Here is an 11,053-nt window from a genome sequence, read left to right as displayed (position 1 = left end):
TTTGAGATTAGCACCTGTGCTCAATTTGTTTATTCATTCTAGGGAATTTTCCTCTCGAGTTCAGGCTATGATGGAATGCTTCTTGAGCCAACCCTTTCCCTTCCTGCCTTATAATTTTCGCAGGTTAAGGGATTTCTTCCTTTTTAGAGTCTGTCATAGAGAGTTTAGGAGTCTGTCCTTCCATCTTTCAGAGTCAGTCTTCAGCATAGGAGTCAGTTCTTCAGTCTTTCAGGAGTCTGTCCTATCATCATAGGGGTTAGGATTCTGTCCATCCTCTCATCAAGTCATGTGATTTTTATCCGCTCCTGCAAGGTATAGGATGCTGTCCAACCCTTGCAGAGTCGTGATTCTGTCCAATTCTCCCGCAAAGCATACGATGCTGTCCAACCTTTGCGGGATATCAGGAGTCTGTCCTACCCTTATGATGGTAAGATTCTATCCTCTTGAGTAAAAAACATTAAAAACGTCTGAAAACCAAAAAATCTCAAAAATCTCGAGTCATTAGGAGTAGTTAGGAAAATCTGGTCCGAACTACGGATGACTTGATCCCTAGCTGAGGGGTACGTTGGCAGCTCAGGCTTGCAGCTGGCATCCTGAGTTCAGTCACAACTTTCACAACTTCAAAACCTTTCAAACCTTCTAAAAATACAAAAATTCTTCAAAATAACCTTGCAAGCCATTTTTAAAAGATCTTCCCATAGAGTTAGGAGTCTGTCTTGTTTGTGTTGATATGCTGAGTCTTGTCGTGTGAGTGTCCTCAGAGTTAGGAGGCCTCGAGTCGTGGTCGGTTAGACACTTAGTCGAGCCGATGGCTAGACTAGAACGCACTTAGATAGCCCATGGTTTTCCTTAGGACGCACAGCCTAGTCACACATAGGGTGTAGGGTCCATTTCCATTAGTCAGGGCATATAGGGAGTCCTAAAAATTACCATTCACTTGAACTTAAGTAATGGGGCAAGAAGCTTTAAAAAAGTAGTCAGGTCTAGTTGATCGAGTCTAGGATAGCGATCCTAGAGGGTTAGGCATTGTAGTTTAGCATAGGTCGCTGAACTACGTTGACTCTGATTCTTTCCGAGGCCGGGATACGTAGTGCAGTCAGGATGGATGGCTATCTTGGTCCGAGTCAAGTATCGCATTAGAGTCTAGGGTTTGTCATATTGTATGTTTTGCTGTGTTTTCTTACTTTCATGTACAGACCCTATACCTTTAGCTTTAGCATGCATGTGTTTTCCCATCAGAACTTAGACACCAATTAGGCATGACACTCATAACCTAGCTATTCTTAGGTGACATGTCTTTCATTTCTTTTGTGTGTGCTTCTTATTCATCTCCGAGACATGCATGATTAGCTAGAAATTATCTCAGGGATATTCGTTCCCATTTAACATGATTTTCGCCCAAAACTCTTCAAAGTTAATAATAAATGGCATAAGAGACCAGGTGCTTGCACTTGAGTGAATTGGGGGCGCCTAACCCCTTCCCCATTCGTCATCAGGCACGGACCTTTTGTATCTCTGGTTATCTGTTGCGACAGAGCACAGCATGGGATCCAGGGCCTACTTCCTTGGATGTCGACTCTTTCTTTGTTTAAGGTATGCCTCGAATCCGGGCTAGTCCCCGAATCGAGAGGTATCTCACTTTACATCGCCACTCATGCTGTGAGGGGCACTCTTTCAAGAGTTCCTTGGTGGAGCTCTCCTTCACGTGGATGATCTAGAGACTTTCGTGGGGACCCGTCCCCCCGCCTCTCTCGGATCGGGTTCCACAGGATGGCGACTCTGCTGGGGAATTTGTTGAAACATTGCCTAACTCTGTAAAAATGCCATTTTAATTAATTTTGAAGAAATTTGGGTCAAAACCAAGTTAAATGGGAACTTTATCGTTAGAAATCCAGGGGCACCAAGTAGGTGCGTAAATAAAACAAGGGATTCACACACTGCACATCAAATGTTGCCATATTCTTCATTATTTATTTCTTTCATTGTTTTTCACTATCACTGGCTCCACGAAAATAGATATAGTGCGTACCAGACTGGGAGGTCTTTACCCTGGCGGGACTGGTGGATCTATTTTCAAGCTATGCGCCGGTGCTGCAGTCGTAGACTTTGGGCGTACTTTTGTCTACAGCAGCCGATGAGCAATGAAGCATAATATGTATAACATGGGATGTACTTGTGTTATACATATTAAGTATGGTTCATACGCATAGTACCCGATAGATTGAGTCCGGAGCCCTACTTTGTTTTATATATATTATGTATATACTTACTGACTTAGTGAAACTCAACTAGGAAGTACCCGTGTTTATATAAGTATATTGCATTCATATAAGGGTCGAACATGTGTTGCTTACACATGTAAAGCTTAGAGTTAGGAGCTTTGTCCCATTTGTAGACTAGGGTAGCTCATTTTACATGGCTACAGCACGGTCCTAGTACACTAATCAGTCTGTCTTGAGTCGAGACTTCCTTGACTCCGCTAGATTAAGTTTAGGGCTGGTGCCCCTGGTTAGGATATATGTATATGTGTACATACCTATATATTGATTATGTATATTAGGGTTCTCCTCTTAGTTAGAGTTCCTTATTTATTTCAATCGGTGGTACCCATTCCTTACTCAGATCTAGATCTAGTTAGTAGCTTTTGATCGCCATTACCTTGGCCATGATTTGTCCTTTGATCTGTTGATTATAGGAGTTGCTCCGTTGTCATACATTCCCATCTGCAGTCAGTCATTCATTAGATTATCTTTCTCTTGTGACCACGTTTCGTTTACCGATTGTGAGCTTATCTTATTACTGTCAGATGAGTAGTAGCATTCTTACTGAAAGTCTTGTACTACTATTCTTTCCATTTACATACCCTTTGGTTGAGCTGTGGGAATCCTTTGTATAGCCGTTATGCTGTCGGATTTTATCCAGAACATTTTGAGCATGACCGTTATTTCTTAGAGTTAGGAAAATCCTGAGTTCACCTTACTTTCTTGTCTAGTGCCGTTATGCTGCCAGATTTTGTCCAGAGCATTTCGAGCATGACCGCCATTTCTTAGAGTTAGTTAAACCATGAGTTTACCTTATCTGAACTCTCTTGTCTAGCCGTTATGCTGCTGAATTTTTCGTAAAATATTTTTAAGCATGACTGCTATTCTTTAGAGTCAGTTTTCCTTGTCTCGATTCCCATGTATAGCCTTAATTTAGCTTAGAACCCATTTTTAGTGAGAACTTCTAGTTTGATCAATTGTATTTACATCCTTTTAGTCTCACTAGGTTAGTGGCATGTACGTGTCGCTCTTGTGGTCACAATTTATTCGTTACCCTCTGATTGTATATCTAGTCTTTTGTTGTGTCATAGATTCAATTTGTATATCTATTATTCATTAGGATATATGTTTGTTTGTATACCTGTTTCGCCTCGAGATATAGCCGATAGCTTATCGCTGTCCCTATGGCCATGGTCTACCATTCTGATCCTCTTGATCGTAAAGTTATTGGTATTCAGCACCAGATTTAGATCCGGTTTATGACCTACTTCTGTCATCTTATGGCCGTGGTCTATTTTTCTGATCTATTGTTTACCCCTCATCTTTGATGAAAATTCATTGTCTCGGACGGTATCCTTTTCATATAATTGATTGCCGAGTTAGCCTTGTCATTTGTCTGCACACAGTTATTCCTATTCCTTCCTGATCTTTGTCCTATTTGAATGTTAGGTCTGATCATGGCGAATAATTTGTTAGATAAATGGATAGCGGAGACTGTTAAATCTTTTCCGTTAAGATGTGAAGAAAGGAGTGTGGCTGAGCATTTCATCGGCTCATTTACCCATCTGAATAGTCGCGGAATAGATTGGAGGTTTCTTCAAGCAGCTGCTGGTTTTGGGACCCTATTTTCCATGTCTTTCGATTTGGGTCTTTTGAACTTTGTCCTATATTTGAAGATTGGTGTGCCTTGTTAGAGCTTCCTCCTGGGGGACTTTGGATTCGACCTTCGAGCATAGACTCCCCTCATGATCTTTTTTGCAGATTATTCGAAAATAAGATTGTGAAAACTCTGCATTGCTTAACAGAGAAAAATGTGCAATTTCAGACCCTAATTGAGTTGTTTTTCAAAAACGATTTTACTGACTCCCATTTTCAGGAATGTCGACGTAATGCCCTAGTCTTTGCTGTCTTTACACGTCATGTCCTTCGCAGAAACTCTAGTGCCGCCCCTTTCACTTTGTTGACGATAGTAGATCAGATAAATGAGGGGAGAAATCCTATCCCTACAATGCTAGCCGAAACCTTTTATGGCTTAGACCTTATTGCTAGTAAAAAGGTGCATGATAATTTTTTCGGATGTGCTAAGCTGTTATATGTGTGGCTATGTGAGAAACTCACTATTCTTCAGCCACAAAACAGCATTGAGTACACTCTTAAGAGTTTTCATTCTTGGAAGACAAAGATTAAGCAACCCCAGCTTAATGAGTGGCACCATTGGCTGCAGAATGTAGGGGAAGACCAATTTCATTGGGTGAGTCAATCCTGTCCACAAATTATCACCAGCACCTACCCATACTCATTTGTCTATCTTATGGGTTTAGAAAAATCATCTTTCTATACAAAATCACGGAGAGGAGATCTACTTTCGCGTCTAAACTTCGGAAGGGAGGAATATCTAGAGGGCCTGCAAACCGAAAAGCTCGGATTGGTGAGCCATGAGGATTTTCGGCATGAGATTATCATTTCTTTACTGTCTTCATTTGTTTTACTTGAGCATAATCAAAGTCAAAGATTGTAATCCCGGTCTCATTATAGATGAAAATATAAAGAAAAGAGTTTTACTTGATACATGTTATAAACAGTTGGCGATTCAAAGTTTCATCAATTTTTACGTTGCCAATCGCTGTCGTTGTAACTTGTCTTGATATAATCAATGCAAAGTGTGTTTATTTTCTTTTCTCTCTATTTGTGGAAGCTGCCTGATTTCATTTGTCAATCATTTAATCTAGTTTGTTAACTTCCTTTGATTTTGAAAGATAGCAACCATTGCTCCCAAGAAAGTCAATTCAAAATCAGCCTGGTCCCGTCAGTCTTCAGATTCCAGGCGGAGTAGACATTCTTCTTCCCCAGAATCCTTTACTTCTCCTGCGCCGCTTCTCCTTGGTCTTCCAGAAATACTTTCACCAATTCAATTCGCATCTGAATCAATGGAAGAGACCGGAAACAGCAGTCCTGATACAAATGAAATGATGAAGGCTATTCTTCTTCAGCTGAGTGCCATGAAGGATGATATAGCCCTCTTGAAAAATGACCGTCTTTCTACCTCTAAAGAGCCTGCCCATCAGCAGCCTCAATTTTTACCTTCCGTCCCTCTTGTTTCTCCCAGGCCAGCTGTATTGCCTGAATTTGAAGACTTTGATGAGGACCAGTACGCAGAAGAAAACTGTCTTCCTATCCTGGGAAATCCTGATAGAGCAAAAGGATTGGCTGACCAAATTGAGAAGCTGACCCGGGATATGGAAACCATGAAGGGCCAAGGTCCCAAAAAGTTGGATATGTCTGAATTCATGATAGCTCCAGGGGTTGTACTTCCGCCCAAGTTCAAAATGCCAGACTTTGACAAATACGACGGAATGGGGTGCCCTCGCAGCCATCTCAAGTCGGTCCTTCCTCTGTTGCAGCAGCACAATTTATCCCCAGAGCAGATTGCTTTGGTGTTCCCTAGAACCTTGACTGGGACAGCCAAGAAGTGGTTTCTGCATCTGAAGCCAGAAGAAATCAGGACCCTTGAAGGTGTAGCTAACAAATTTGTCCAGCAATTCTCCATGGAAGAGGGGATTGACGTGACAAAAAGGGACCTAAAATCGCTGAAGCAAGGACCCAATGAGATATTTACTTCCTTCATTCGGCGATGGAGGAGAAAGGCAGCGCAAATGACCAACAAGTTACCGGATGAAGATCTTATCAAGATTGCTGTCAAGAATCTTTGCCCTTTTTACTTTCCTCATATGTCAATCCAGTACTTCAATGACTTTGATCACCTGATCAAGACCGGGACGAGAATCGAGGACATACTGGCCAAGGGCGGCTTGAGAGCTAGGACCTCCACCTCAGATGTTAGAGAGGGAAAAAGGTCTATGGCGCCTCCGAAGGAAGTTAACAATGTGAATACTGCTCGTCCAGTTAGGAGAGAAGGTCCCGAAGGAGGTCGTCCGGAGAGGAATGAGCCCAGACAATTCACTCCTTTACCATATTCCCTATCTATAGCTCTCAAAAAGTTGTTGAGGGACAAGAAGATCACTCTGCTAGAACCCTGGGAAGCCCCAAATCCTCTCCCGAAATATTGGAGAAAAGATCAGTACTGCGAATATCACCAGAGTGTTGGGCATTTGACTGACAGATGCATGGCACTAAAGCATAAGATCCAGAATAAGATTGAGGCAAAAGAAATCGCGGTGGAAGCTCTTCCTAATGTCACCAGGAATCCATTGCCAACGGATGCTATGCCTCCTCCGAATGTCTATGCTATTCTTACTGAAGCAGTTGTCCTGGATCATTCTCGTATATGTGCCGTTATTTCTGATAATCCGTATATCTTGAGATGGGAATCCGATGATGAGGAAGTTGAATGCGAAAAGCCTTATGTCTTATCCTCTACTCAAGAGGTTGGGGAATCTTCCGAATGTCCTTATGTCCTCAGATTCGAGGGGGAGGAAGAGAAAAGCGAAGTCCCATATGTCCTTAAGCTTGAGGATGAAGACTTGCTACTATTGAACGATCCCTGTGATGAGGTTCGCCATGTTACCCGTGGTGGACGTGTCTTTAAGCCTCATGAGGTGAGAGCAGAGAATCCCGCTGAGATTGCCAGAGCCGTTGAAGACCAGAATCAGAGGTTGAGTCCTGAAGAAGACGAAGACATTCTGTTCAAACAGCTTAGGAAGACTCAGGCTAATGTTTCCATCTGGGGTCTGCTAATGTCATCTCCTAAGCACCGTCAAGTCATACTTCGTGAATTGAATACGGCACAGGTGTCCGTTGATATAACCCCTGATGAGCTGGTTGGACTCGTATCTATGGCCAGATCAGCTATGACCGTGTCTTTTTCTGATGAAGATCTGACTCCAGAAGGTAAGAATCATACAAAATCTCTCAGAATTACCATCGTGTGCAATAAGAAGAAAGTACCGGAGGTTTTGGTTGACAACGGGTCAGCTCTCTATGTATGTCCTCTGAGCATCGCTACTGCCTTGGGGTTTGGGCCAAATGACTATATTCCGTCAGAGCAGGGGATACTGGCTTACGATGGGACCAGGAGAGACGTCATCAGAACTCTAGTCACCGAAATTGAGATTGGAGGTGAAATGTTTGACGTAGAATTCCAAGTTCTAGATATCAAGACCTCCTTCTTTCTCCTTCTCGGCCGACCTTGGCTTCACAAAGTCGGAGTGGTTCCTTCCACTGTCCATCAGAAGCTTAAGTTCATCAAGAATAACAGAATTATCACAGTTAGAGGGGATCCAGAACCAGAGGTTGGACAGATTTCCCAAGGGCAGATCGGTTCAAGTACCATAGATGTCAGTCTGACTGGGTTTTCGCTTGAAGTTTCGACCATTACTATGGAAGAAGCTATGAGCGAAGAAATTCTGTTTATGTCCAGTGCAAATGCGCAGGTAGCACGAATAATGCACAAATATGGGTATATTCCTGGAACTGGTCTAGGGAGAAATCTGCAAGGTTTAACTGAGTGGCCGGAGCTGAAGGTTACGAACAATCTATTTGGGTTAGGATATGAACCCACCCGAAAAGAGATCAGGGAAAGGAAGCAGTACATGCTGAAGTGGGCAGAGCTGCGTCGTTGGGGCCTAGAGTTGCCTATGGGACCGTTCAGTCTGATGATGAACGGTAATTATAGGAAAGAAGGAGCTGATCGCCTGTTCTATGGTTTCCCCGAGCCGTGGTTTGATGAGTCTGGGAAAGAGCTGCCAGGCTTTGAAATTTTCTTCACTGATGAATTGCCAGATGAGTACTTCTATTGGTAGATTACAACAGTTGAAAAACAGGAATCCGATTGGGCTGAGAACTTAGAGCCGCAGCTTCTAGACTCCCTCTTCGAGGTTGAGGCACCGGTCATTGCCGTGATCGGAGAAGATTCGCGCATCCTGAACCCTAAGGGCCGAATTACCCCAGCTGACGTACTCCTTGATAACTGGACCTCTCAGGTCATTCCTCATTTAGTTCTTCAGTATGGTCATGGTCCTCCAAAAGAGTCTAAAGTTTCTGAAATAATCAAGAGGGGGGGTGAATTGATTTTAACTCAAAATTAAGCCTTTTGAAAATTACCTATGAACCCTAATTGGAATTTTCTTCACTTAATTAAATATTTGGTTAGTGCAAATATAATTGAAAAAACAAAATGAAATGCGAAACCAAACAATAATGGAAATGCAAGAGTGAGAAATGACACACCGATATATAGTGGTTCGGCCAACGGCCTACTCCACTCTACTCAAGGTCGCACTTGAGGGATTCCACTATTGGAGACCTCTACGATGCCCGGCTCCGAGGCGGTTACAATTCCAAGGGGTATTAAACAAGGATGCCCTTACACCTTTACAAAGACTCTCCTTCTCCGCCGAGTTCTAAGCGGTTGCTCTCTAGGGAATTAAAAACGGAATGCCCTAGCCACCTATACAAGATATGAAAGATTGATAGCTTGGCTTCTTCTTGAAAGCTTGATGCCCTTTGTAGTTCCTTGATTGCTCTTCAACAAAGATTTGCAAGTGATAGCTCTAAAATATCCAAACTCAATAGGTTCACAAGTGAAAGGCAAGTTTGGGAAAAACCAAAAATCTTAAGCTTGAAAGGGTTGCAAGTTAGCTTGAGTGCTTAAGAGGGTTTTTCAAAAATCAAGAGAGAGGAAATAATCCTCTAGATGTTGTATAAATAGTCTCTCCTCAAAATATGACCGTTTGGGGGTGTAGATAACAAAAATCAACTTTTAAATCAAAACCCAACGGCTCTTTTTTGAGCTGTCGCAAGGTTCTCGGAGTTCCGAGAATCATTCTCGGAGTTCCGAGAAATATTCTCGGAGTTCCGAGACAACGGCCAGAAGAAATAAAATTTCTACTGGACCATTTCTCGGAGTTCCGAGAAATTTTCTCGGAGTTCCGAGGGAACTCTCGGAGTTCCGAGCTCGGAGCTCCGAGAAAAATCTCGGAGTTCCGAGCTCGGAGCTCTGAGAAAAATCTCGGAGTTCCGAGAAGCCTAAAAATCTTTATATTTTGAGATTTTATTTCTTGTTTGATTTTTGGCTTTTGGAACTCAACTCCTTATGATAATTATAGAATGTTTATGAGGGTCCCAACATGTTGGTCCACCACATAATCATTCACTAACCCGTTAAAGTTCTTTAAGTGTTCTTTGAAAAACATTTTGAAAACACTTTGCCTTGACTTGGAAATCTAAAGAGACAGGATGTACAATGATACCTATGTAGCTTTCGACTTCTCTTTAGTCTTGGTCTTCACTTGATCTTCCATTTTGTGTATGCTTGCTTGAGAGATGAGGTGAGCTCCACTTAGCTCCTTTGACTCTTGTTTGGTACATCTTCAAGCATGACCAAGTTGAGTGTTGGTTTCTTTAATGATCAATCATATCTTAAACACAACACTTCAAAGCAAATTGATTAGTATTCAAAAAACACAATCAATTATGTTTAGAATCATCAAAACAAGATTGAAGAATAGACCCTTGGGCTTACAATCTCCCCCTTTTGGATGATGACAAACAAAATTGATTATGAGGTGTGTGTGGAGTGACATAGTAGGCAAGTGAATACTAGAACTCCCCCTCAATATATGCACACATATAAATGATACAAGTTATAAGCATGTGGTGCATATAGTAAATTTGAATAGATAATCAATTTCAAACCTTCTCCCCCTTTTGTCATCGACAGAAAGGGTGTAAAAACAAATTTAGGAGTAGATAACTCCCCCTAAATCAATGCTTATGGTATAAAAATATATAACCAAGTAATGCACATATACCTGTTCATGATCGAGATGTTGACATATGTCAAAATGTTAGGTATTTTAATTAAAGTGAAGATACCTCTCCAACTTAGAAAACTAAGAAGGCTAAGAATATCAATTGAGTGATTTTTAAGATTAAAAATTTGACATCTCATTCATGCAGATACTACCAAACAAAGATTATATATATAAATACTATATATATAAGCTGGTGAAAGGCACAAAGTATTTATTTTGCAATTTCTTTAATTTGATCCGCACTCCAAATGTTTAAGGCACTTCGGATATAACAAATTCTATCATCACTAAGGGGTTTTGTAAAGATATCCGCTAATTGATCTTCAGTGTTGATGAAAATCCGATATAGGGGGTCCCAAGTTATAATTGAAATGGCAACTATGAGGAGGGAGAATACGGTTGTTTAAGAAAACTAGAATTTACCAATTTGAAAAAACTTAAACCGATTAAGAGATCAAAAACAATATTTTAAGCATACAAGTTAAATCTAATGGTGCAATGCAAATGAAAGAGCAAAGAGATAGAAAGAGTGCACCCGAGATTTAAAGTGGTTCGGTCCTCAAACCCGAGGCCTACTCCACTCCACCAACCAAACCCGTTGATGGCTTCACTATTTGATCTTCTTAACCTTGGCGAAGATCGGTGCCAATTACAATTGCTTTAACCTTGGTGGCAATCCTCACCACGGAGAAAAAAGGGCTCCGCTTCTCCGAATACTCGCCCGAATACAAATCTTGAAAGATGAAAGAAAGAACTAAAAAATCCCTTCACAAGGGTTACAAATGATGTACAATTGAGAGCCTATGATCCAAATCCTAGAGTTGGTGATGAGAGGCACAATTGAAGCTTGATTCACTCTTGGGTATTCAAATGAAGTTTAAGAGTGTTAGGATTGATTGTTTGTATGTTTAGAACACCCATATTTATAGGAAAAACAAAATATGACCGTTCAGTGGCATTACGGTAATTCCAGCAAAATTCCAAACGGCTCTTTTTCAGACCGTTGGAGTGTTCTCGGAG

At 41.5% G+C, this 11,053-nt stretch overlaps 1 protein-coding gene across 1 annotated transcript in view; it reads left to right on the top strand.

Moving 5' to 3' along the window:
• The first annotated feature begins 5,614 nt into the window (after positions 1-5,614).
• Positions 5,615-11,053, top strand: part of LOC143878919 (uncharacterized) — a 40,356-nt gene continuing 34,917 nt past the window's right edge. Inside the window, exons 1-3 of the mRNA XM_077381135.1 lie at positions 5,615-7,337; positions 7,488-7,741; positions 8,021-8,234. Of these exons, the coding sequence (XP_077237250.1) occupies positions 5,615-7,337; positions 7,488-7,741; positions 8,021-8,234 (2,191 nt within the window). The remainder of the gene's footprint in view (positions 7,338-7,487; positions 7,742-8,020; positions 8,235-11,053) is intronic.

Source organism: Tasmannia lanceolata, unplaced genomic scaffold, assembly GCF_043159265.1.
Source record: "Tasmannia lanceolata isolate RefF3 unplaced genomic scaffold, GAP_Taslan_0.1 ptg000006l, whole genome shotgun sequence".
Taxonomy (NCBI): domain Eukaryota; kingdom Viridiplantae; phylum Streptophyta; class Magnoliopsida; order Canellales; family Winteraceae; genus Tasmannia; species Tasmannia lanceolata.
Note: the sequence above shows the minus strand (reverse complement) of the source record. Positions and strands in the feature narration are given on the sequence as shown.